Source organism: Coregonus clupeaformis, chromosome 11, assembly GCF_020615455.1.
Source record: "Coregonus clupeaformis isolate EN_2021a chromosome 11, ASM2061545v1, whole genome shotgun sequence".
NCBI lineage: Eukaryota > Metazoa > Chordata > Actinopteri > Salmoniformes > Salmonidae > Coregonus > Coregonus clupeaformis.
In genome coordinates this window covers 43,530,321-43,557,438 of record NC_059202.1, presented here as the reverse complement: position 1 = coordinate 43,557,438, position 27,118 = coordinate 43,530,321, and the positions used below count along the sequence as shown (strand labels likewise).

At 41.9% G+C, this 27,118-nt stretch overlaps 1 protein-coding gene across 6 annotated transcripts; it reads left to right on the top strand.

Annotated features, from left to right (window-relative positions):
• The first annotated feature begins 1,996 nt into the window (after positions 1–1,996).
• LOC121576926 (aryl hydrocarbon receptor nuclear translocator-like protein 1) lies at positions 1,997–26,542 on the top strand. Of its 6 annotated transcripts, XM_041890525.2 has the most exons (20): positions 2,351–2,462; positions 12,659–12,886; positions 15,452–15,504; positions 15,622–15,769; positions 16,079–16,099; positions 16,279–16,314; positions 16,600–16,638; positions 16,920–17,077; positions 17,170–17,249; positions 17,353–17,445; positions 17,575–17,692; positions 17,968–18,117; positions 21,647–21,893; positions 22,336–22,442; positions 22,557–22,707; positions 24,492–24,580; positions 24,874–24,982; positions 25,288–25,375; positions 25,613–25,706; positions 25,863–26,542. In XM_041890525.2, the coding sequence occupies exons 3-20, from the start codon at positions 15,492–15,494 to the stop codon at positions 26,018–26,020; spliced, it is 1,899 nt and encodes a 632-aa protein (XP_041746459.1). In that variant the 5' UTR covers positions 2,351–2,462; positions 12,659–12,886; positions 15,452–15,491; the 3' UTR covers positions 26,021–26,542. The 6 variants fall into 6 exon arrangements, with proteins under 6 accessions (XP_041746461.1, XP_041746459.1, XP_041746458.1 ...); XM_041890527.2 differs by lacking the exons at positions 2,351–2,462; positions 12,659–12,886 and adding an exon at positions 1,997–2,283; XM_041890524.2 differs by lacking the exon at positions 12,659–12,886.
• Positions 26,543–27,118: the final 576 nt, after the last annotated feature.

Below are 27,118 nucleotides of genomic sequence, written 5' to 3'. Positions count from 1 at the left end.
TCCAGGACCTCTATACCAGGCGGTGTCAGAGGAAGGCCCTAAAAATTGTCAAAAACTCCAACCACCCTAGCCATAGACTGTTCTCTCTGCTACCGGACGGCAAGCGGTACCAGAGCACCAAGTCTAGGTCCAAGAGGCTTCTAAACAGTTTCTTCCCCCAAGCCATAAGACTCCTGAACATCTAATAAAATGGCTACCCAGACTATTTGCATTGCCCCCCTTTTACGCTGCTGCTACTCTCTGTTTATTATCTATGCATAGTCACTATAATAACTCTACCTACATGTACATATTACCTCAATTACCTCGACTAACTGGTGCCCCCGCACATTGACTCGGTACCGGTACCCCCTGTATATAGCCTCGCTATTGTTATTTTACTGCTGCTCTTTAATTATTTGTTACTTTTATTTCGTATTATTTTAATATTTTTGTGTGATTTTTTAATTTATTCTTTCTTAAAACTGCATTGTTGGTTAAGGGCTTGTAAGTAAGCATTTCACTGTTGTATTTGGCGCATGTGACAAATACAATTTGATTTGATTTGATATGTGACACGAATTAATGCCAAAATAACATGCCAAACAGGCACAAAAAAAACTTAATTAACTGTGTTTTCTAAAGCAAGAAGTAGACCACTGAACCTTTCACCTATTACTACCTGTCAGGGCAATGAGATTGAGGTTGTAACCTCATATAAATATCTTGGAATTTTAATTGATGACAGCCTCTCTTTTAAATTGCATATTCAACAACTTACAAAAAATTGAAGCTGAAGTTGAGATTTTATTTTAGGAATAAGGCCAGTTTTTTTTTCTTTTGAAACCAGAAGGAGGCTAGTACCAGCTACATTTATGCCTATACTAGACTATGAAGATATTTTTATATATGAATGCTTCCGCTCAGTGTTTGAGATCAATTGACACCCTTTATCATGGAGCATTGAGATTTATTTTAAACTGTAAAACCCTTACGCACCGTTGCACTTTATATACCAGGGTTGGCTGGCCTTCTCTAGTCACTCGTAGGCTCAGTCTCTGGTATACTTTTATTTACAAAGCCATTTTGGGTTTACTACAATTTTATCTGGGCATTTTTGTTCTTCAGAAATGTGGTGGGTACTCCCTTCGTTCGCAGGACATATTCCTGCTAACTGTTCCAAATGTCCGAACTGAATTTGGTAAAAGGGCTTTTATGTACTCTGCGCCATCGGCTTGGAACGCCTTACAACATACTTTTAAACTTGAAGAACTTGTCCCGATTGGTGTTTTTAAATCATTGATGAAGGATTTTGAGGCTGATTCCTTGACCTGTCAATGTTTTTAAATTGCTGTTTTATGATTTTGTTCTGCTCCTGTGATTTCTATGGATGTTTACTAGATTACTTGTAGTTTTTCATGTTGTCTGTCTGTAATTGTGTAATGACTTGGTGCTGCCTATCTTGGCCAGATTAAATAAAGGTTAAATATATAAAAATAGCTGATATGTAAAATACCTATCCAGCCACTGTAATGCCTCGCTCAGACCGACAGGGTCATTGCGTTTTGTTACACCAGAAGTAATTTCCAATGGAATGTTGACTTTGCCTTTCAGCATTGCATTGCAAAGGCAGTTGCAGTGCATTATGTGTTCTGTGTGGTGCATACATTGGATATACACTACCAGTCAAACGTTTTAGAACACCTACTCATTAAAGGGGTTTTCTTTATTTTTACTATTTTAAACTCCCATATTTTACTAAAATAAACTCCCATATCACAAACTATAAATATGTGTGTGTATATTGTACTATCAATTTGTGAGAGAGCCTCAAATATCACATACATTTGTTGATATCCACTGTATACATGAATCATGGCAAAGTTGGTTCAGCATTCATTCATGTCTTTGGTGACATTCGGTTCGCATTGGTCAAACAAAAACACCCTAATGATTGGTTGACAATAGAGCCTCCCATATGCAGACGCTGGCTTCAGGATGAAGTTGATGAAGACCAACTGCAGAAACTTGCAGTCGACCGCAGTCAAAACTTCATGACCTTTGATCACATGGTTTTTGTAAAGTCATTGCAGGCGACTTCTAGGCGCAAGTCGGATATTTGTTTTACGCTATAATGCAAGACACTTTGAAAGGCAGTGACAAACGATGGTCAACGACTTGACAAAAGTGATCGGCTCAAACGCGACCGATGTTTAAAGTCGGCTGCGATGTCAAATTAGCCCTCTATAATTGGACGACCAGTATGTCCATCATCTTTTCCTGTTCTCAAACGTTTTGTGATTGGTGAGAGAAATTACGTTATGTAGTCCTCCTATACAATTGGTTTAGAAAAACTAGGTTAGTAGTGCTGCAGTCATGACAGAGGGGAGAAAGTAGGTCATTAGACTGAATACCGTATATCACAGTTCCTGTAACAGAGGGTTCCATCATTGAATGGAGATGACCTAGCTAGTTTATCTCATGTAAGTACGTAATGTTTGCTTATGCTCTATGTTCAATAAATCGTGATGATAAATGACTAGTTGGTTAGATAGTCGATGGAGGTAGCTAACGTTAGCTAGCTAGCACACCACGGCTTGTTTTTGCTGGTCATACTGATTTGCTAGAGGGGCATTAGGTAATGTTAGCAAGCTAGCTAGCCCAATACAATAGTATCCAGCTGCAGCCCCGCAGCAGCAGCAGGCTGTGACTAAAACTAGCCTGTCACTAAAACAATACTAACGCCAGCTACTGGCCGTGGTTACTACATACATATGAACTCTCTTTCTTTCCTAGATTCCGTTCCTCATTCCCTTTCCTAGCTTCCTTTCTTAACTTCCTTTCCTTCTTAATTTCCTCTCTACTGGCCATGGTTAATCCCGACCACTTGTGACCGCCATGGTTGGGTCAATTCCAGTCAATTCAAAAAGTGAACCAAATTCAAAATATTCCTAATTGAAAAGCATTGAAGAGAATTTGAATTATAGTGTACTTTCTGAATTGAAATGGAATTGACCCATGTGGCTCAGTTGGTAGAGCATGGAGCTTGCAATGCCAGGGTTGTTGGTTCGTTTCCCATGGTGACCAGTACAGAATAAAAGTATGAAAATATATGCACTCACTACTGTAAATCGCTTTGGATAAGAGTGTCTGCTAAATTACTAAAATGTAATTGACCCCAACCCTGGTGAATTCCTCCTTTTCTTTCCTAGATTCCTTTAATTATTTCCTTGCTTCCTTTCCTCACTCCCTTTCCTCCTTTCCTAGATTCCTTTCTGAACTTCCTTTCCTCTCTACTGGCCGTGGTTAATTGCTACCACACATGTGGACGCCTCCTTTTCTGGCCTAGATTCCTTTCCTCCTTTCCTCTCTCCCTTTCTTTACTATTTTCCTAGATTCATTTCCTCCTTTCCTAGCTTACTTTCCTTTCCTAGCTTTCATTCCTCCTTTCCTAGCTTCCTTCCATACCTCATTTTCCTCGCCTCATCCTTATCTCCCTTTCCTTGTGTCCTTTCCTAACTCCTATACCCTTTCCTTGCTTCCTCTTTCCTAGATTCCTTTCCTCACTCCCTTTCTTTTCATCCTTTCCTAGCTTACATTCCTTTCCTAGCTTATATTCTGTCCTTACCTCCCTTTCCTCACCTCCTTCTTTATCTCCTTTCCTCTCCTAGCTCCCTTTTCTTGCTTCCTTTCCTTTCCTAGATTCCTTTTCTCTCTCGCTTCCATTCCTTTCCTAGGATTAACCATGGCCAATAGAAGAGTGGAAAGGAAAGGAAGAGAGAAGCTAGGAAATTGAAGGGCGTTAGGAAAGGGAGCGAGGAAAGGAGAGGAAGCAAGGAAATGGAGATAAGAATGGAAAAGGTGTGAGGAAAGGAATCTAGGAAAGTAGTTGGTAGTTACAGTCTTGTCCCATCGCTGCACCTCCTGTACGGACTCGGGAGAGGTGAAGGTCGAGAGCCATGCGTCCTCCAAAACACGACCCTGCCAAGCCGCACTGCTCGCTTAACCCGGAAGCCAGCCGCACCAATGTGTTCGGAGGAAACACTGTCCAACTGGCGACCGTGTCAGCTTGCATGCGCACTGCCCGCCACAGGAGTCACCAGAGCGCGATGGGACAAGGACATCCTGGTCGGCCAAACCCTCCCCTAACCCGGACGACGCTGGGCCAATTGTGCGCCGCCTCATGGATCTCCCGGTCGCGGCCGGCTGCGACACAGCCTGGGATCAAACCCGGATCTGTAGTGACGCCTCTAAGACCGCTGCGCCACTCGGGAGGCCCAGAAATTACAATTTTAATTAACCACGGAATCTCTAGTTTGAAAGCGACTTTTCTGGAAGCTGTGCGGCTCCATTTTCCCTCCATTTACCCCCAAGTGGGCCGACCCCCTAGCAATTCGAGTTTCAGCCAATGAGCTTCAGCCCCTCGCCATTTGCGTGACAGCTAGCAAGACGCACACATAGCGCACATATCTGCACATTTGTGACGTAGTACGCAATTTTCGGGGATCACTTTTGGCTGTGGACGCTACTTTCAGAACTACTGGCTAAATAGTGTACAAAAGTACCAGAGAATATCTTTAACCACATTCATCAGAGATGATAGAAAATACATTTAGATAAGGAGGAAAAGAAAGGGAGCTTGGAAAGGAGGAAAGGAATTTGGAGAAAGAAAAGGAGTTGTTCACATGTGGTAGGGATTAACCACAGCCAGTAGAGAGGAAAGGTATCTAGGAAAGGAATGGGAGTAAAGAAAGGTATCTAAGAAAGAAAAGGAGTTCACATGTATCTGGTAGGGATTAACAACGGCCAGTAGATTGAATTACTTTGTACTTTTCCAGAAGGAACTTCAGTTGTGGGAAGTCGTATAAGATAAAGCTATATAGTGAACATATAAACAGCAACATTCACACATGACAGATACAAATGCTTACAAGGTATTTACAAGATAAATGTAAGTCACAAAAATCTATTTAATTTAAGAGCTGTGCTATAGACGTTTTTTGGAACGTAAACCATAACAAACTAATTTCGAACGCGAGGCCCCACTACATCCGGCTAGCTAGCTGCCCCAAGTGCATGTTACAAGCAGAAAAGTCAAGCAAAAATCTACTCATAAAGGTAGAAAAGCAGGGTTACATGTAGCCAGGTCAGTGTATGGAGAAGTCTGAGGTGGAGCTAGCCAGCCACACTTCAGAGGATGTGGGCTACTTGCCATGGATTAGTGTTGTCACAATACCAGAATTTTGATTTTGATACCAGGTTTAGTGTCACGGTTCACGATACCACTGCAAAAAACATAAGGCATATTAACCAAAGTCTTGATCCAAACAGATCAACTCAGCTACTGTTCTGTTCCATCGTTGGGCATCTTTTGAGTTCAATATCATTATATTTGAAATAGTTTACGTCAACATTTTTCAGAGACCATACAATCAATTTGACTTTGTTTTTACCAATCTAACTACATAACAACATAATGGTAATAATTTATTTGAATGGTAAATCTCTTGATAAACTGGGTAAATCAGGATGTCGCTTAGGCCTATTCACATAAATGTGTGTGTGTGTGCATGCATTGAGTTATTGAGCTTGTTTTTGCTGATTTTCATGGGGATACAGATGAATCTGTTTCCCTTCCATTTGGGACTTATTTTATTGTACTGTTCAACAACATTTGCATAAAAGTAGCTTATTTTATAAAAGTCTGTGCTGTCTCTTTAACCAGTAATGATGTCATTCATGAGGCAAGAGGGGGGCGGGCCGGAGTCAGTTCGCTGAGGCAATACGGATTAAGTGAATTAATAACGTTTTGGTGGCAATCAGCTTTAAAATCAGCATATTTTGCATTATCACAAACAAAGTACCAGGGTAGTGAATTGATGATAGCTATAGCTGTAAACTAGCAAAAGTTATACTACAAAGTTGGAAGCTACAGGTATCTTCTTGCATTGTAAAGTGATCTAGCCTGTATAGACGTCATTGTTTTGCGAACAGTACTTACCATATTGCTCCACTCCTTTTCAAAGTTTATTTGTTCTGAAGATACAGGATAGTTTACATTGCACAATTTAAATAGTAGCCATACATACAGTAATGTCTGTGTGTAGTACAATATAAGGAATACGTGTACAGTGGTGCAATAGAGGCAACAGCGGTGTGGGTGTAGAGCTGTGCAGAGTCATCTTGTGACAAGAACATGGAGAGAATAGATACTTTGTCTATTGGTTAGAATGCTTTTGCCAACACCCTGCAGTGCAGCACCCTAGTAGTGTAGAGCAGTGTTTGCTGATGCTGGTCCTAGGGACCCAAAGGGGTGAACATTTTCGTTTTTGCCTTAGCACTACACATCTGATTCAAATCATCAAAGCTTGATACGTTGATCATTTGAATTAGCTGTGTAGTGTTAGGACTAAAATAAGAATGTCCACCCCTTTGGGTCCCCAGGACCAGGATTGAGAAACAGAGGTTGGAGAGGCAGACCAGCAGCTGGAAGGTTGCTGGTTTAAATAGGAATGGAACTGAACTGGCAGCTGGAAGGCTGATGATCATTGATCCCATGTACTATATGCTGCCATTGTGCCTTTGAGCAAGGCACCCAACCCTCCACAGTTGCTCTCCATCCAGGGGCTCTTCACTGCTGCTAACCCTGTGCCAATTTATGTGTATTTGTTGGTGTTGAGCTACATGCCTCCTGTAGCTCAGTTGGTAGAGCATGGCGCTTGCAACGCCAGGGTTTTGGGTTCGATTCCCACGGGGGGCCAGTATGGAAAAAATTTTATGCACTCACTAACTGTAAGTCGCTCTGGATAAGAGCGTCTGCTAAATGACAACAAAAAAAAGACACATTTTCCATTCTAACCAATAAGTTATTAAATTCCACGCACGTTGTCCTGTTTCAATGAACCGTAACACAGCGCTCAACCCTTAGCTACCCCTAGTAGCTAAAGATGGCTCACTAGCTAAACTACTTCTTCTTGTTGTAGCTAGACGCTTTGTGGCTTATTGCTGCCTTTCACAGGTCGGAATGCAAATTACAGTTGGGACGCAGAAAAAGGGGAGGGGAAGGGGAGCTAGCTATAACTTGTTGACGGCGCTCACTACAATCAAAACAAAAAAAATGCACCGCGCAACAGGAAGTGGTCAGGGGCCAAGATTCAACAGTTCTAGAATTTGTCAACCATGGTCTATACAAGATAAATGTAAGTCACACAAATAAATGTTCACTTAAAAGCCTTACTGACACCGGTACAAAACTATTAATCCTTAAGAGTCTATTGATGCACCCGTGAGTCAATCTAAGTAACATAATACAAATATCCCCGTCATAATCGGTCTGTTTTAAGCTAGAGATATCAGGGTTTTTTTTTGCATGGGCTGCGTCTCAATCCACCGCATCCGCCTGTGTCGGCCTGCCGCATCTGCGGTGGGAGGTGGTCGAGCTACAGCTGTGTTTGTCAGACCATGAGACATCACGAAAATGTCTGTAGCGTCCGAACGGTTTGGCCTAGAAACTAATATGACCTCTCTGGAAAGACGACCCCCACAAATGTCACGGGACTCGCCTGAAGGTAACCCATACAAATTTATGGAAATATGGAGATAGTTTTGTGACAACAAAAATAAGGGGTCCAAAAAAACAAATTTCCTGAGCTTTCTTATATCTCCTGGATATAGAACAGACACTTCAAACCCCCAGTGGATGCTGGCCCATGTTGACTCCAATGCTTCCCACAGGGCTAGCCAAAATATTATATTGTTGATGGTATTTGACAGTATTTTATGTTTTTGAATAATACAAGTTATAAAATGTGCTTTATGTGTAGTGTGTGACCCTATAGTGGCAACACATACATTGTAGGTCCATTCTGATTGTTTCATACTGTTCAATTTCACTTCAACCTAAAATCTCCTGCATTTCCATACATGTCTGCATTTCCTGCACTCATTTGATGTCATTTCCACACTGCCATGTAGGCTGCACAATATGGGCAAAAAAACGAGGCCTTATCTTTAACCACATTTTACAAATGTGATTTGACTTGCGATTTTAGATCAAAACACTTGGGTGAACTGTTGGAGTCATGGAAATAGAATGTTTATTCTATAGTTAGAATATAAATAACAGTGGGCACATTTAATACACTGTTTGACATGACAACGAATGAAAATGCCACGGAGGAGTTATTGTGACAGTGTAGTCAGTGTTTCCTAGGTGACCCTACAATCTTTGGCTATATTCATGTTTCTTCATCACCTATTCCTCTTTGATTTAGAAGATACTGTTGCATAAACAACATGCTAATTTAGGCCTACACCAGCACTGGTATCAGGATGTATTAGCTAGCTAACTAGCCAGCTAACTAGCGATTAGCGGCTAACACGATTTAGCTAAAACTTGCTAAGAAAAGACAAACTAGCTGTTTGCAGATGTAAGAAACACAAACTAAGTGTAATTATAGAAAGCTTGTGGATTTATATTAAGCAAAGTCGAAACAACATCGTTGTCATCAAGGGTATAAACTATCAAAATGAGCGGTATAAACTATAAAACTGACAAACATTCAAATACCCAAAAAAAAAAACCCAAACCAGTCCGTGCCTCAATACCAGTATATAGTAAAATACGGTATACCGCCCAGCTCTACCCACAGTTGTGTCAAGTTGGCTGGATGTCCTTTGGGTGGTGGACCATTCTTGATACACACAGAAAACTGTTGATCGTGAAAAACCCAGCAGCGTTGCAGTTTTTGACACACTCAAACCGGTGCACCTGCACGTACTACCATACCCCGTTCAAAGGCACTTCAATCTTTTGTCTTGCCCATTCACCCTCTAAATGGAACACATACACAATCTGTCGCAAGGCAGGGGCTCCTCCCTTCATCTACACTGATTGAAGTGGATTTAACAGGTGACATCAATAAGGGATTATATCTTACACCTGGATTCACCTGGTCAGTCTGTCATGGAAAGAGCAGGTGTTCCTCATTTTTTTGTACACTGTGTATAGTGGCTGTTCAGTGGCTGTGTAAGATCCAAAATAATTTCTTTACCACTCTTACGTATGCACTCTTTGTAAGTGTCTCTGAGAGCCTTTTGCTTTCTCCCTACTATCTAACCACTGACCCCACTGTCTAGAGTTTTCTGACTTGCCCATGTGAGGGAGCCAAACCAGGCAACTACACTAAATGTTAAGGCAGGTTCAATAAAACATCTGTAAAACAGATTTGACATTCAGCCTTCTAAGTCTTGACTGACATTTAGATAACACTCGCCCACTGTTGGCTCCGAAGTTAATCTTATTGTCACCTATTGTACCGAGGTACTTATACTCCACCTGTTCTATGCTCTGGTCACCAATGGTGATTTCTTTTGAAGCTGATGATTGCTTCCTAAAGTCTATGATAAGGTCTTTGGTCTTGGTGGCATTCAGATCCAGGATGTTCTCCTTGTACCAGAGGTCAAACTCGTCCACTGTAAACTGAATCATGTAATCAGAATTGGATGTGTCAGGAAGTGTATGTTATCTCAGGGCAGATGCTCCTACAGTCAGCTATAGAGAGTATAAATGGGACAGGAGAGATGACTGAGCCCTGTGGTGATCCAGTTGAGATGGTTTTCTTTGTGCTGCACTCACTGTTGAATGTCACCCATTGTGGTCTATTTGACAATCTCCTATTCTACCTCTCCTGTTCTATTGGTTTCATATCAACTTTATTTTGTTGTCCAGAAGCCAAAGGCACAATCCTAGTCATATTAGCAACCCATCCTAGTTGTTGCATCTTTAGATCCCCCCTCTTTCTAAGTTTCTAACAGAGATTTTTATCTGTCACATACAGAACTGTTATCAGGTGCACTGTTTGAATGGTGTTTTCCCAGGTGCGCTGTTTAGAATAGTATTTTTCTGCGAATTGCATTTTGGCAAATGTTTGAAAATGACGTTTTATTGGCTGCTTCATTACATGAGTTTCATGTTCTGTTAAGAGCATTACCATAATGTAAATGTGATTTCTGTCATTCCAGGCACAGTGGGTGGATGCCTTGATGGTTTATGCACCCAATGCATATGGATGCGGTACATTTCTCAAATGGCCAGTAAATTAAAATCTTCCCGGTTTAATTGTTCAGCGCCACATTTTCCTTATGGAAACCCTGGGACATCTAAACAGCTTAATCAGAGTTCCAGCGGTGTATTTGATCTGGCATGTGAAAACAGTGCAAGCCTCCCTCACGAATGAAGTGAGTTGGGGAAAAACTGTAAGTACCCATCATAGACATTTTCACATACAAACTTTATATGGCCAAACTCAGAATTAAATAGACTTCCCAAAAATAACATGGTCGCTGTGGTAGAATGTTTATTTTGATTGGCGATTTTTCTGCACATATCCCATCAGGATTTCAGATGTCCATGTAAACGGGATTATTACGGAAATTGTTCTTCTTGAAAATCATGTAAACGTTTAAATCAAACTATTTACATAGAGCAGACGCTCTTATCCAGAGCGATTTACAGGAGAAATTAGGGTTAAGTGCCTTGCTCAAGGGCACATTGACAGATTATTCACCTAGTCGGCTCGGCGATTCGAACCTTTCGGTTACTGACCCAACGCTCTTAACCTCTAGGCTACTGGCTGCCCTATCACACAGGTCATGGGTTATACACGTCAGATGTATTCAGTTGAAGAATGGATTATATATTTCCTCTTTCACAGTGCACGTCAAGCCAGTGTTTCAATGTCACATTATTTTCTATGTGGGGTGACTTCTAACTAGTGTACTGTACCAAACCCAACAATGCTGCTTTGTGACAACTTTGGCAGGCAGGTTTTTGGCTCCCTCAAGTCTGTCCAGTGAGTTGTACATTGGCAGAGTCCAATATTTCCTAGATATTGATCATTGTCTGAATGCCAGTGCTTTATTTGGTAATGTTACCTTTTTGGATATTGCATATGCTCACAAGTTTCTTGAAGTGTTCCAGGCATGATGGATAATTTCTAAGATATCGCTCAAGAATGTTGGTTGTAAATCCATGGGCCATGGAATAAGCTTTGCAATGGAACTACTGTACAGTAAACCACAGTCCTCAGCTGCGCCAGGAGCCTTATTGTGATCATCTCCTCAGAGACCATGTTTTAATCAAGTAAAGGAGGGAAATTACACCTGGCAAAGTAGACAGTTTTGTGCTTCGCGTTTAGCTGATCATGACAGGGGTTTTCCCGGTGCTTTGTCCCACTCCCACAGAAAAAAGACTAACAAGAAGTGCTTTGCTTTTTAAGGCCAGGAGGGAATAACTTTCACAAGCCTGAAGCCTCTTAACAAAAAGGCCCATGAATGCATGTTTGGAATAGTATGGAAGATTAATGGAATAGTATTCTACATGTAGGCCTATGCTCTGTTATAATATTGCAACCACAGCTAATGAAGTCACTGAAACCATTAACAAAGAGTTGCAATCTGTTTTGGAATGGGTGGCCACTAATAAACTGGTCCTGAACATCTCTAAAACTAAGAGCATTGTATTTGGTACAAATCATTCCCTAAGTTCTAGACCTCAGCTGAATCTGGTAATGAATGGTGTGGCTGTTGAACAATTTGAGGAGACTAAATTACTTGGCGTTACCTTAGATTGTAAACTATCATGGTCAAAACATATAGATTCAATGGTTGTAAAGATGAGGAGAGGTCTGTCCGTAATAAAGATATTCTCTGCTTTTTTGACACCACACTCCAAAAAGCAAGTTCTGCAGGCTCTAGTTTTGTCTAATCTTGATTATTGTCCAGTTGTGTGGTCCAGTGCTGCAAGGAAAGACCTAGTTGAGCTGCAGCTGGCCCAAAACAGAGTGGCACGTCTTGCTCTTCTTTGTAATCAGAGGGCTGATATAAATACTATGCATGCCAGTCTCTCTTGGCTAAGAGTTGAGGAGAGACTGACTGCATCACTTCTTCTTCTTTTTAGAAGAAACATTGATGTGTTGAAAATCCTAAATTGTTTGCATAGTCAACTTACACACAGCTCTGACACACACACTTACCCCACCAGACATGCCACCAGGGGTCTTTTCACAGTCCCCAAATCCAGAACAAATTCAAGGAAGCTTACAGTATTATATAGAGCCATTATTGCATGGAACTCCGTTCCATCTCATATTGCTCAAATAAACAGCAAACCTGGTTTCAGAAAATAGATAAAGCAACACTTCCCGGCACAACGCCTCTCCCCTATTTGGCCTAGATAGTTTGTGTGTATGTATTGATATGTAGGCTACGTGTGCCTTTATAAAAAGAATGTATGTAGTTCTGTTCTTGTCTATTAATGTTCTGTATTATGTCATGTTTCATGTTTTGTGTGGACCCCAGGAAGAGTAGCTGCTGCTTTTGCAACAGCTAATGGGGATCCTAATAAAATACCAAAAGATACCAAATACCAAACACTTCTGATTTAATGATAGGCATAATATGGATATTTAGGCTATGTGATTTTAATTTGAAATATGGGGCATGGGGCATTTTCTCATGTTCAGGTCAGAACCACTTGACTGTGAAATTCCTTCTATGCTACTGTCCTTGATTTTCCAACATAGTATTGCGTGAGTTTCTGTGACGTGTAACCTTGGTCTAGGATGTTAGGATTAGTGCCATAGTCGGACCACATCTGACAGTCCTCTTCTCTGTACAGGTAGAGCACCTAGCCCAGTGTCTCAGAGGAGGAATACCAGACCAACCAACCAGGAGGCGTCTCTCACTCTCCATTTTAAACCAAGTTAATACTCACTAGCAGAGGCTTGGAACTTGCCACCCAACAAGACTCATCCTTAGATCACCTGACAGACGGTGATGAGAAGATTACGCACAAGCACACGCTGTCCTTAAGATACCTTTGAACCTGACTGAGGCAGACTCGTAGGTAGGATAATAGGCCAAAAACCCTGTGGTGTGATTAGAGCACTCCCCTGGTTGAGGACAGAAGCAGAGATGACGAGCTTTGGCTGGGCCTCTGTTTGCTTTTATATACTGACTCAACACTTTGTTAGAGTTGCATAAGTGCCACTGATGTGTTGAAAGGTGCAAGGTGGGTCAGCTTAGGTGAGGTATAGTATGATGTACATTTGAGGTTTGTTAGGATGCAGAACGCACTTTAGGCCCCTGTTTGATAAAAATGCGACACCACTGCATTTCTTTTCCCTGAGGTATCCTGGCAACCAGTCTAGTCTGTAGCAGAGCCCACTATGGTGTGTGTGTGTGTGTGCGCACAGTGTAAAATTCACTCCTTATTCTCACAAGGAGGGCAAACTTGGCTGAATTGTTTGAAGAAATGAAATGTAAAAAGATGAGACAGTATTCTGATTTAGAATTAACATACAGTAAAACTTAAATTAATAGCCCGTGCATTTATTTGCTTTAATCAGTTAACGCAACCAGCTCTTATTAGAGACCAGCTTCTATTAGAGCCAGGCATCTATTTCCCTAATGCACACAGCTTTTGCTCAATAAAATGTAGAAAAGACTCCCACACTGTTTGTGACCATTATGACCAGTATAAACATTATACATTGAACAAAAATATAAACGCAACATGTAAGGTGTTGTTCACAAATGTGTTTATATCCCTGACATGTGTGGCATATCAAGAAACTGATTAAACCGCATGATCATTACACAGGTGCACCTTGTGCTGGGGATAATAAAATACTCTAAAATGTGCAGTTTTGTCACACAACACAATGCCACAGTTGTACCAACTGCAATTGAGGGGTGCAACTTTGGTTTTAGAAGTTGGGGGGGACAACCTGGTGGGGGGATCTGGGGGTCCTCCCTCAGAATTTTTGGGGCATGTAAAGCTCATTTCCTGCATTTCTACACAATCTAATATGACCCTTTTGGGGTCACTTTTATTGTAAATAAGAATAGAATATGTTCAGGGCCCACCACCTGCCAAATTTGGGTCGATTTTGACATTGGCGGGTAAGATGTCAATTTCACTAGCCACGTTGGTGGGTGGTCAGAGCTCCACAGTGCGAGCGTTTCACTGGTCTTTGTGAATCAAAATAGTCAAGCATGATCACATTTATAGCAAAATAAATGCTGCAGTAGCTGTTTCAAAGTATTTCTGCCGTTTTGTTTCATAGCTGGTAAATTAATCGTACAAAGTCAAAGAACTACGAATCCTAAATAGCCCATCCCACCTAGCGCTGCAACACTTCCTGGCTGGGGGCTGTGCACACGTGAAGATCTGAGTGAAAGATTCATTTTTAGAAGCGCTGCGCACAGGCATAAAAGTTGGTCTAATTTACTTGAAACTAAAGTCTGCTGAAGTGAGACTTTGTCCTTGTGTTTCTTGGCTATTTACATTGTTTTGTTCACAAGCTAGATTGTTTTTCAATGATTGAGATTCAACTGCTAGGGAAGAGAAGACCGCTGCTCTCAATCTTACCATGGTAACCTCCCTCCCTTAAAGGGGCAGGTGAAAATGTTTGTCTCATCTGTGATATTTTGGTTAAAAGACTGTCACAAAAAATGAAATGAACTTAAACATTATACCACATTACTTCTAACTAGTAATACATTATTGTTAAATCTACCTACCACAGTGGCTGGTGGACCAAAAAGTACATTTTTGGCCCGGAATATGTTTCTTAACACTTCTACATGAACGTGGATGCTACCATGATGATGGATAATCCTGAATGAATTGTGAATAAGATGAGTGAGAAAGTGAACATATTGAAATGATGTTTTGTCTTTTACACCTCCAGCAGAGGAACTACATTTCTGAATGCATGATATTCAGTTTCACTTGCATATAGTACGTTCTATAGATGGTCTTAAACTGCAGTAATTTATGTCTGAGATTATATGAGTATGACTGGGCATTCAAACATATCTGTATCCATTCATTAGTAGTGTCTTCCTCATATTTCTTTGAGCTCAGTGAAAGTTGCGCCCCTGTTGCGTTTTATATTTTAGTTCTGTGTAATAACAAATCCATCCCAGATCAGACTTGCAAAGACTAGGCTGCCTATCATATACACCCCAGATCAGACTAGGCTGCCTATCATATACACCCCAGATCAGACTAGGCTGCCTATCATATACACCCCAGATCAGACTAGGCTGCCTATCATATACACCCCAGATCAGACTAGGCTGCCTATCATATACACCCCAGATCAGACTAGGCTGCCTATCATATACACCCCAGATCAGACTAGGCTGCCTATCATATACACCCCAGATTTCACGCTTCAGCACAATTCATTTGATGTTGTTTTCTTTTTAGTGGCGCTATGGCTAGCAATGATGACAGAATAAAATAAAGTTTTTAATGCACATGACCGTGGAAATATCAGAGCTGTGTCCATGGTAACCTCCTAAACAATTCATTTAGACCCAGCATTTATTTGCTGAAATGTGTGCCAATGTTCAGCTATTAACGTTTTACGGCATACACTTCTTTTTTTTTTTTATGCAGAGCAATTGCAAATGGATGGAAGGAAATTCCAGAAGCTGTAATGAACATTTGTGGTGAGGGAGACCCCTTTTGTGCCAGCTTTGTCCGGCATTTTTCCTGAATTCCATTTGAATTATCCTTCCTCAAAATAGTACAAAGTAGTCTAGCTCTAATTCATGTTTCTGTTTCAGATGATCTAATGGCAGACCAAAGAATGGACATTACCTCTACAATGAATGAGTTCATGTCCCCCAGCTCCAGCGACCTGATCAGCAGCTCCGTCAACACCCCAGGCATGGACTACACCCGCAAGAGGAAGGGCAGCACCTCCGACTACCAGTAAGCATCCCCATCACCTCACTGTGGCCCACTCAGTCACCGTACACAGTCTCCCCCAGCCTCCCACCACAGTCAGTGCTGGAGATTGTGTTCACAGAATTTTTAAAGCTATGAATGAATAATTAACCCAACCCACTTACTTCACCTGCTATAGTTATGAGAAAATCGTGCCCATTCTGCAATAAGAAATTGTTATGGCATTGTGCTATATTGACTCATTTGTATGTCTACTCTGTAATTTTCCTGCAATCTGTTATTGATCCACATTCATCTGACAACGGAATGATTAACGCGTTATTTTCTTTGCAGAATTGATGGATTTTCTTTCGAGTAAGTATGGTTTTATTTTTTACCTTTGGTTGCAGTTAGCTTTTTGCTTAGATACTTTGAATATTATAGTGTGAATGGATATAAAGGTTTGGAAACAGGACTTGTAGACGGAACTAGTGCTAGGAAGAGTTGATGTCTTTTTGGGCGGGAATCTGATGGCATCTGATTATCTTCCACAGCGATAGCAGTATGGATACAGAAAAGGATAAACTTAGGTAAGAATTTTGGCAGCAAAAAGCATGAATTACCCTACACTATGAGGCTATTTTCTTCTTCTTCATATAACTGGTTCTATATTGTACAGGGGAGGCAGAGATGTTAAGATAGTGGTTTCACTGCAAAATTGAGTAGGTGTTAATCTATTGTCATTATATGTACCAGTGGTGAAGGGATACAGACTCGTAAGTGGTTGTTATTGTAACAGGACCTGTGTTGTGTGTGTGTGTGATTGCTGCCAGACATTTTCCACTAAAACATCGCTCCTTTTTTCCTTCTTCCAGGGAGTGTGGTGATCACCAGGGCCGGATAAAAAATGCCAGGTACCCAGACTCATTCCTGAATCCTCATGTTTCACTTTTTAAAGTCTCTGTCGGCAGCTACGCATAGTGTTTCTAGTGACCTGGCAAGCGGTTAAACTACAGGATCAAATATATTCTAATCTCTTTCCAGGGTGAATTGAATGCTCCTTTCTTTATTAGAGACAGAGAAAGCCTTGTGTCCCATCGATGAATAGGCACTTTATGTTGTCTATAGATTGCACTGTGGAACAGAAGGACTGGGAGTCATTCTAACTGTTTGCTTTCTGCTACACTGCCAATAGGGAGGCACACAGTCAGATTGAGAAGCGGCGCAGGGACAAGATGAACAGCTTCATAGACGAGCTGGCGGCGCTAGTGCCTACCTGCAACGCTATGTCCCGCAAGCTGGACAAACTCACGGTCCTACGCATGGCTGTCCAGCATATGAAGACATTACGAGGTGAGATGGAGTGAGATGCAGACAGAGACAGCAGGCAAATTATCACTGGACATCAAAGATGTTACTTGAGATAATTTTTTGTTTCTCTACAGGAGCAGCAAACCCTTACACAGAGGCGAACTACAAGCCATCTTTCCTGTCCGATGATGAACTAAAGCACTTAATATTGAGGGTAGGTTCAAGCCCTCCTTTAACTCCTCTTTGCTAAGTTCCTCTCTGCTATCTGGGTGAGCCTGATGACACAAGCCTCAATGTTTTTTTGTGTCTTCCTTTAGGCTGCTGATGGCTTTCTTTTTGTTGTTGGATGTGATCGTGGGAAGATCCTTTTCGTCTCAGAGTCAGTTTACAAGATCCTCAACTATTGCCAGGTACGTCTCCATTCCTGTCAAATGTCCTACTGTTATACTGTAATTCTTGTTGTACTATATCAGACCAGATCTGAGCTCACAAATGCTCATTCCCAAAGTCAATCTCCCCTCTCCTCTCCCTTTCCTCAGAATGACCTGATTGGCCAGAGTCTGTTTGATTACCTGCATCCTAAAGACATCGCCAAAGTCAAGGAGCAACTGTCGTCATCGGATACAGCACCCCGGGAGCGACTCATCGATGCCAAAAGTAAACACTCCCTCCTGTCTTGTCAGACCCTGTCCTCATAAGGGCAGGAAGTAGTCAAACAGAATTGATGCAGACTCGGGGAGGAAAATCAATACAGCATTATGCCTCATTAAATACTGTATGCCAATTACCTGGCAGTTTACCTGCTATATTATGTCTATAAACATCCTGGCATATAAGAGTATAATGCTTTTAACATTATATTGAAGTTATTGGGAATGAGTAGCTCACAATGTTCAGCAGTGGTCTAATACGATGTGATTGTTCTCCCTCAGCCGGCCTACCAGTTAAGACAGACATCACCCCTGGGCCATCTCGACTGTGCTCCGGGGCCAGACGCTCATTCTTCTGCCGAATGAAGTGTAACCGGCCCTACGTCAAAACAGAGGACAAGGACTTCCCCTCCACCTGCTCCAAAAAGAAAGGTACCCATATCAAGATCTAGGCCAGCCTCCTTCCCTGATGACTTTATTTTGATACTCAGAAACCTGGCAACACAGATCATTAGCATCATACTAGCATTACAATTTGAGTACAGGATGTATGCTTCTCTATGTACCAAATGGCTTGGCTAATAAACAATATGCTTATTTTAGAACTTCAAGTGAAACTATCGAGGATTGAAAACTACCTCGTTATTTTTTTTAACCTCCCGTTTTGTAATCTACGTGTCAATGTATGGCTTATACATGTAAACTAAACCATCTGCAGTCCTCTCCCAGCAGAGAAAGGCACAGAATTCTTACATTCTAACCTGGCATCATTTAGTGCTCATTCCTGTCACGTGGAGCAGGGATAGTTAGATCTGTTAGACATCGGTAGTAGTTTAATTTGTCTTTCAATGCATATCTCTGGAAAACAAGCAGAAAATTATGTGTGCTAAAGATGGCTTTGTAGCCAGACAAATACATTCTAAGATAATTTGTCAGCCAGATCAGAAACACTATGCTCACAACCTGTATCTCCTAAATGGTGTCACTGGTGTACTTGGTTAGACTTTTTGAATATATTGCGCAATAGACTTGTAGTGTTGCACGCTATACTGAAACTTCTGTACTTTTTCGATACCAGAACATGAAAAACGGTTTGGTAATATAATTTTTGTTACTTTTGGTATTTCTGTCAAAAATCTCACGTCACATACGGATTGATAGGATCGAGTCTGTCTAATAAGTTGTTTGAATCTTCTCAAGGGGGCAGTTGTAAGCTAGCCAGACACAGCGCAAGCCACTTTTGAGAAGCAAGCGAGAGGAGAGAAAATGGTGACAGCATTGCTTCTTCTAATGAAAACATCATACATTCACGCCAGCAGCTTGTTGACAAAACTGGCTCCAGAAGCAAACTATGGGAATATTTTGCTTACACAGCAGATGATCAGGACCAGCCCACCGAAACCACTAGACAAAAAGTGTTACAAAGCAGTGCAAGGGAGGTTTAGTTCCAAAACAACATACAACAAAAAAAATATTTACACATTATTTGCATTGTAACGGTATTCTACTAGCAACTAAATTGGAATTATTGAGTGACAATGACATGAACATACAGTTGAAGTCGGAAGTTTACATACACTTAGGTTGGAGTCATTAAAACTTGTTTTTCAACCACTGCACAAATTTCTTGTTAACAAACTATAGTTTTGGCAAGTCGGTTAGGACATCTACTTTGTGCATGACACAAGTAAATTTTCCAACAATTGTTTACAGACAGATTAATTCACTGTCATGGCTTTAGAAGCTTCTGATAGGCTAATTGACATCATTTGAGTCAATTGGAGGTGTACCTGTGGATGTATTTCAAGGCCTACCTTCAAACTCGGTGCCTCTTTGCTTGACATCATGGGAAAATCAAAAGAAATCAGCCAAGACTGCAGAAAAAATATTGTAGACCTTCACAAGTCTGGTTCATCATGGGGAGCAATTTCCAAACGCCTGAAGGTACCACGTTCATCTGTACAAACAATAGTACGCAAGTATAAACACCATGGGACCACGCAGCCGTCGTACCGCTCAGGAAGGAGACGCGTTCTTTCTCCTAGAGATGAACGTACTTTGGTGCGAAAAGTGCAAATAAATCCCAGAACAACAGCAAAGGACCTTGTGAAGATGCTGGAGGAAACGGGTACAAAAGTATCTATATCCACAGTAAAACGAGTCCTATATCGACGTAACCTGATAGGCCACTCAGCAAGGAAGAATCCACTGCTCCAAAACCACCATAAGAAAGCCAGACAACGGTTTGCAACTGCACATGGGGACAAAGATCGTACTTTTTGGAGAAATGTCCTCTGGTCTGATGAAACAAAAATAGAACTGTTTGGCCATAATGACCATCGTTATGTTTGGAGGAAAAAGGTGGTGGCTTGCAAGCCGAAGAACACCATCCCAACCGTGAAGCACAGGGATGGCAGCATCATGCGGTGGGGGTGCTTTGCTGCAGGACTGGTGCACTTCATAAAATAGATGGCATCATGAGGAAGGAAAATGATGTTGATATATTGAAGCAACCTCTCAAGACATCAGTCAGGATGTTAAAGCTTGGTCGCAAATGGGTCTTCCAAATGGACAATGACCCCAAGCATACTTCCAAAGTTATTGGCCATCACAAAGCCCTGACCTCAATCCTATAGAAAATGTGTGGGCAGAACTGAAAAAGCGTGTGCGAGCAAGGAGGCCTACAAACCCGACTCAGTTACACCAGCTCTGTCAGGAGGAGTGAGCCAAAATTCACCCACCTTATTGTGGGAAGCTTGTGGAAGACTACCCGAAACGTTTGACCCAAGTTAAAGAATTTAAAGGCAATGCTACCAAATACTAATTGAGTGTATGTGAACTTCTGACCCACTGGGAATGTGATGAAAGAAATAAAAGCTGAAATAAATCATTCTTTCTACTATTATTCTGACATTTCACATTATTTTTTTTGCCATTGTATCGTTTTGGTATCGAGTACCGTTTCGGTATCGAGTATTGTGATACTAAACCTGGTATTGGTATCGAAGTCAAAATTCGGGACAACACTACCAGAGGCTACAAGGTTTTTACCAGGCACGCGTCCATCCATTTATCCCGTTCGCTTTATCCCGTTCACAAATCGCATACCTTTTTTGTTGTCAACTATCCATCCATATCTAATAATTCAATTTGTCCACATTTTGTCTTTATAAACTTTCACACATGTATTCCATGATATTGGGTAATCCAATGGGCAACACAGCAGCTGTTGATTGCCAGCGATTATCATTCATCACATAGGCATATGTTATATATAATTAATACACGACTTTGAAGGAGTAGGACATTTGATGCATACTAGTCTGAGACCATGCATGCAACAACAGGAACTAGCCGGCAACAACCGAACATAATGGACAATGTTGATTGGCAGATGGAATGATGTCCAATGAGGTTGCAAGTTTTTAAAGTGGGAGGCGAGATCAGGTTGGCCTAGTATTGTCCAATGAGGTTGTGGGGTGGGCCAAGGACATGCACACCAGTTTTATTTTATTCATTTTTGTACTATTTTTTTAAAACTATTTTTGTGCACATGCTACATGGGCTAGAGCAATTTTCGGGCACCCTTTTTAGGCTCTTGAGTGCTACTTTCAGAACTACTTGCTTAAAAGTATACAAAACCTCTGTTCAATCTTTAATATGTGCTGTGATTAAAACCATTTAGTAAGCAAAGCTGTGTAGGTTATGCGAAACGGCATGCAAATCTCCAGTGGAGCTCTCGTTGAATATTTCAGTGATTATTAATATTTTATCTAGGAAAACTTTATTCTCCCCTTGATTGACCCCTGATTCAGATGGCTAGTATTACTTGATTGCTTAGCTTGTGGTTTTCTCATTTAAATCATTTAGACTTGACTTAGTCATGGACCACCTGTAAACAGATGGATAACCATTTGTATGGGAGGAAAGATATTTACAATATTTATTTTTCTACTTACAGCCGACCGTAAGAGCTTCTGCACGATCCACAGTACTGGCTACCTGAAGAGCTGGCCGCCCACCAAGATGGGCCTGGACGATGACAACGAGCCTGACAACGAGGGCTGTAACCTCAACTGCCTGGTGGCCATCGGCCGGCTGCACCCCCACATTGTCCCCCAGCCCTCCCACGAGGACATCCGCGTCAAACCCACCGAATACGTCTGCCGCCATGCCATCGATGGGAAGTTTGTCTTTGTTGACCAGAGGTACGATGATGGAGCTTATGACTTCATTTTACTATGACATTTTTAGTTTATGATTAGATGTGCGGTAGTCGGTCATAAAGTTGGCCAAGAAAACACACATTCTAAAAGTATGGTTTAAACTAATACGTGAAGAGGCAACAAATCATCAGTAAATTTCTCCTCTTCAACCACCCTTCACCCAGATTAGCCCATCTATACCAGCCTAGGCTTGTCAAGGCAGGTTCAGCCTCAGCATATTTTATGAATTAATCTCCTGCTCACAGCTTGACACCTCACAGGCCACTATTACTCATGGCGATAATTAAACTTTCATAAAAATGTCAGTGAACTGATTAATGTTCATAGGAAATGCTCCGGTGCCATTTTAAAGTCTCTTCAGTGTTCTCATCTCAAAAACAAAGAGTTTCTTATCTGTGCTGTTCTATCTTTCCTCTCTATTCAGGGCCACAGCCATTCTTGCATACTTACCCCAGGAGCTTCTTGGCACCTCCTTCTACGAGTATTTCCATCAGGATGATATTGGCCACCTGGCAGAATGTCACAGACAAGGTATTGGATCAACTGTCCAGCATGACAACATTCATTTGTGATTTACATCTTACTATATTTAGTCACCACATTTTGTTCTGTGACCTTACATCCTGGGTATCTTGTGTTTCACAGTGCTGCAGATGAGAGAAAAGATCAACACAAACTGTTACAAGTTCAAGATTAAAGATGGCTCCTTCATCACTCTGCGAAGCCGCTGGTTCAGTTTCATGAATCCCTGGACCAAAGAGGTGGAGTACATTGTCTCCACAAACACAGTGGTCTCGTAAGTCACCCATCTCTCTACTGTCCTAGTTATGATGGTTACATAGAGTATGTTTTCATATACAGCGGGGAGAACAAGTATTTGATACACTGCCGATTTTGCAGGTTTTCCTACTTACAAAGCATGTAGAGGTCTGTAATTTTTATCATAGGTACACTTCAACTGTGAGAGATGGAATCTAAAAATCCAGAAAATCACATTGTATGATTTTTAAGTAATTAATTTGCATTTTATTGCATGACATAAGTATTTGATACATCAGAAAAGCAGAACTTAATATTTGGTACAGAAACCTTTGTTTGCAATTACAGAGATCATACGTTTCCTGTAGGTCTTGACCAGGTTTGCACACACTGCAGCAGGGATTTTGGCCCACTCCTCCATACAGACCTTCTCCAGATCCTTCAGGTTTCGGGGCTGTCGCTGGGCAATACGGACTTTCAGCTCCCTCCAAAGATGTTCTATTGGGTTCAGGTCTGGAGACTGGCTAGAGCCACTCCAGGACCTTGAGATGCTTCTTACGGAGCCACTCCTTAGTTGCCCTGGCTGTGTGTTTCGGGTCGTTGTCATGCTGGAAGACCCAGCCACGACCCATCTTCAATGCTCTTACTGAGGGAAGGAGGTTGTTGGCCAAGATCTCGCGATACATGGCCCCATCCATCCTCCCCTCAATACGGTGCAGTCGTCCTGTCCCCTTTGCAGAAAAGCATCCCCAAAGAGTGATGTTTCCACCTCCATGCTTCACGGTTGGGATGGTGTTCTTGGGGTTGTACTCATCCTTCTTCTTCCTCCAAACACGGCGAGTGGAGTTTAGACCAAAAAGCTCTATTTTTGTCTCATCAGACCACATTACCTTCTCCCATTCCTCCTCTGGATCATCCAGATGGTCATTGGCAAACTTCAGACGCGCCTGGACATGCGCTGGCTTGAGCAGGGGGACCTTGCGTGCGCTGCAGGATTTTTATCCATGACGGCGTAGTGTGTTACTAATGGTTTTCTTTGAGACTGTGGTCCCAGCTCTCTTCAGGTCATTGACCAGGTCCTGCCGTGTAGTTCTGGGCTGATCCCTCACCTTCCTCATGATCATTGATGCCCCACGAGGTGAGATCTTGCATGGAGCCCCAGACCGAGGGTGATTGACCGTCATCTTGAACTTCTTCCATTTTCTAATAATTGCGCCAACAGTTGTTGCCTTCTCACCAAGCTGCTTGCCTATTGTCCTGTAGCCCATCCCAGCCTTGTGCAGGTCTACAATTTTATCCCTGATGTCCTTACACAGCTCTCTGGTCTTGGCCATTGTGGAGAGGTTGGAGTCTGTTTGATTGAGTGTGTGGACAGGTGTCTTTTATACAGGTAACGAGTTCAAACAGGTGCAGTTAATACAGGTAATGAGTGGAGAACAGGAGGGCTTCTTAAAGAAAAAACTAACAGGTCTGTGAGAGCCGGAATTCTTACTGGTTGGTAGGTGATCAAATACTTATGTCATGCAATAAAATGCTAATTAATTACTTAAAAATCATACAATGTGATTTTCTGGATTTTTGTTTTAGATTCCGTCTCTCACAGTTGAAGTGTACCTATGATAAAAATGACAGACCTCTACATGCTTTGTAAGTAGGAAAACCTGCAAAATCGGCAGTGTATCAAATACTTGTTCTCCCCACTGTATGTTCGTGTCATTGGGGCTTCATTGATCGTTTTAGAGCTAACTGGCAGTATGTCGTGGATGTACTGTTTTTGTACTTGAAACTGATCCTGATGTTGCTGTGTGAATCCATCTCTAGGTGCAGTATGCTGGACGGTGCAGACCCCAGCTATCCTCAGTCTGCTATCTCTCCCACTGCCTCTATGGACAGTGTGCTGACGTCAGAAGGTGACACTATTGAATGATGTGAAAGAAGGCATGCTTTTCTACATATCAGAGGGGCTTCCTTTAGGTCATTGGAACAATATCTGAGATTTGTCAGCTGATTCTCTCTGTACGCAAAGATACAAGCTATAATGAATAGCTTCCTTTGTGATTAAATGTACTGTATCTACGTGTACGAAATGATAAAACATCGGAGATCTTGTAACAAGACTATAGGAGCATTGGATCAAATGTGAAAATGCAATGTTCTCAGTCAATCCAGGAGCAGGCAGTGTGATTGATATGTTTGATTGCAGGTGGAGGGAGACAGGCCCTTCAGACGGTGCCAGGCATCCCCGGGGGAACACGTGCAGGCGCCGGCAAGATCGGCCGCATGATCGCAGAGGAGGTGATGGAGACTCAGAGGTGAGAGAGTGAAGGCAGAAAATGGATGACAGGTTGTTAATAGCTGTAGAACCAAAAGAATAACACCCAGACCATGAAGCCTGTCTCGTTCGGTGATTACTTTTCTGTATCATCCCTTCGTGTGAATTCCCTGCTCTGATATTTATGCACCCTTTATCAAAAAGTGACAGGCTTGCAAATGAGTCTGTTCAGTTGGGCTATGTCAGCTATGATGAATTACCTGGAGCTGAAGGTTTATTAGCTGACTTCTTCACACTGTCTCAGAGCCCTAGTCTAATGGCGTCGTCTGTTCTTCTCTCTGCCAGGACCAGAGGCTCCACACCCTCCAGCTGTGGCTCCAGCCCCCTGAACATCAGCACCCCTCCTCCAGACTGCTCTCCAGGGGGCAAGAGAGTGAGTCTGAGGGAGCCACACAATAAGAACATTGGGATGGTTGAAAGATGACATTGATGGATTTTTCCAATAGCAATGTCTGGCACAAGAAATTGATACCTCGCTCGCATCACTGATTAATTTGTTGGATCTTGTGCTTGATCCAGGATTGTCTGTTGGTTACTTAGTCAGGACTCTGTCCTGTGGTTGAAAGCTGATCTTCTATGTAGACCACCACTGACCTATTTGTTCTTGCAGATTCAGTCTGGAACGCCAGACATTCAGTCGGCAGGAATGCTACCAGGAGGACCTGACTCCATTGGATACCCATACTCCAACCAGTCCATTATGAGTAAGTAGCTGTGCACACAAATGTAACATGTTCTAAGAATTTCAAACACTGAATCCTGCCCATTCAAGTAAACATGTCATATTTGTGGTGAAAAAACAAAACCGTATCAAAAACCAGTTTGACTAACTACAGCACTTTCCTTCAACACCCCTCTAGGCGACAACTCGCACCTCAGCATTGACATCATGGACGAACCAGGCTCCAGCAGCCCCAGTAACGACGAGGCAGCCATGGCTGTGATCATGAGTCTCCTGGAGGCTGATGCAGGCCTCGGTGGCCCTGTGGACTTTAGTGACTTACCCTGGCCCTTGTGAGGACAGCCCCAGAGGAATGAGGCATAGCAGGGTTGTTGGAATCCTTGGCCTAAGGCCCACAGAACCCTGAATTGACGATGCAGTCATATCAACAGGAACCATGCTAGCTAGCTAACTACAGCTACTGTGCCTCATGGCACTGTGGGACTCATTGGAGCAAATTGCTCCATGGTGGGACTGGTACAGTACAGGACCCCTCAAGTGTACCCGTGTCTGTATACAGGCCCTCCCTTGCCTGCTGATGGGCATTCTTCCATTGACATTCACCACAGGATGATTCAGTTAGCATTTTCAATGTCTATTTTCCTGCATTATCCTACCAGGGATTTCTATATTGAAAACATGTCTTAGTGTTTGGATGCTTTTACATTACAGTACACAATGGTTTTCCTTGTTGGATATCCCCATTGACAACTGTGTCAAATCTTGAAATAGTTTGTAATTAATACTTTATGCAAAATGTATTAGTATTGTATCAGCAGTGAAATATTTTTTAAATTAAAGAATTTGTTTTGGATTGTATCTCTTCTCCAAGTCTTTGAGCTAAACAGACAGTGTATTAATGATGCTAATTAAGAAGTAGTACGAGTGCCATGATTGCGCATTTTAAATATGGATACTATCAGAAATGTTCTAAACAATCGCACTTGATGAATCAGGGTGAGTGAGTCATTCATGGAATTGCATGTAATGGAAGCAATTCATCACATTTATTTCAGAAGATTTGCTCCATTGGCCCTATTGGTGCAGCGCTGGGATATTTTTAAATCATGTTGCCATCCATAGGCAGAAATTGTCAGCTAGAGATAACAGGAGACTGCATTGCTAGTGTGGGGAGGAGAAACACTTGGGAACACAACTATGCTGACAGAAGCCAGGTAATATTTGCAAGTGTGGATATTAGAGCAATATGCTATAGTTACTAGTCTTCAATCATTTGAAATAATGAGGAATACTAGTTAAATCCTTCATTATAAAATTAAGGAATTCCACTTTGAAGTAGGACAGGACACATTGAGCATTTTTTGAAAACTTTGCCAACAACAAATGTACATGTTCTGCTTGATGCTCATGCAGTGCGAGCAATACTGGTCCCTT

Bases quoted from the DNA above. Each gene is read 5' to 3' on its own strand.
- LOC121576926 (XM_041890527.2), top strand. The intron at 17,446-17,574 runs GTACGTCTCCAT...CCCTTTCCTCAG, and splicing joins AGATCCTCAACTATTGCCAG to AATGACCTGATTGGCCAGAG. The intron at 18,118-21,646 runs GTACCCATATCA...TTCTACTTACAG, and splicing joins CACCTGCTCCAAAAAGAAAG to CCGACCGTAAGAGCTTCTGC.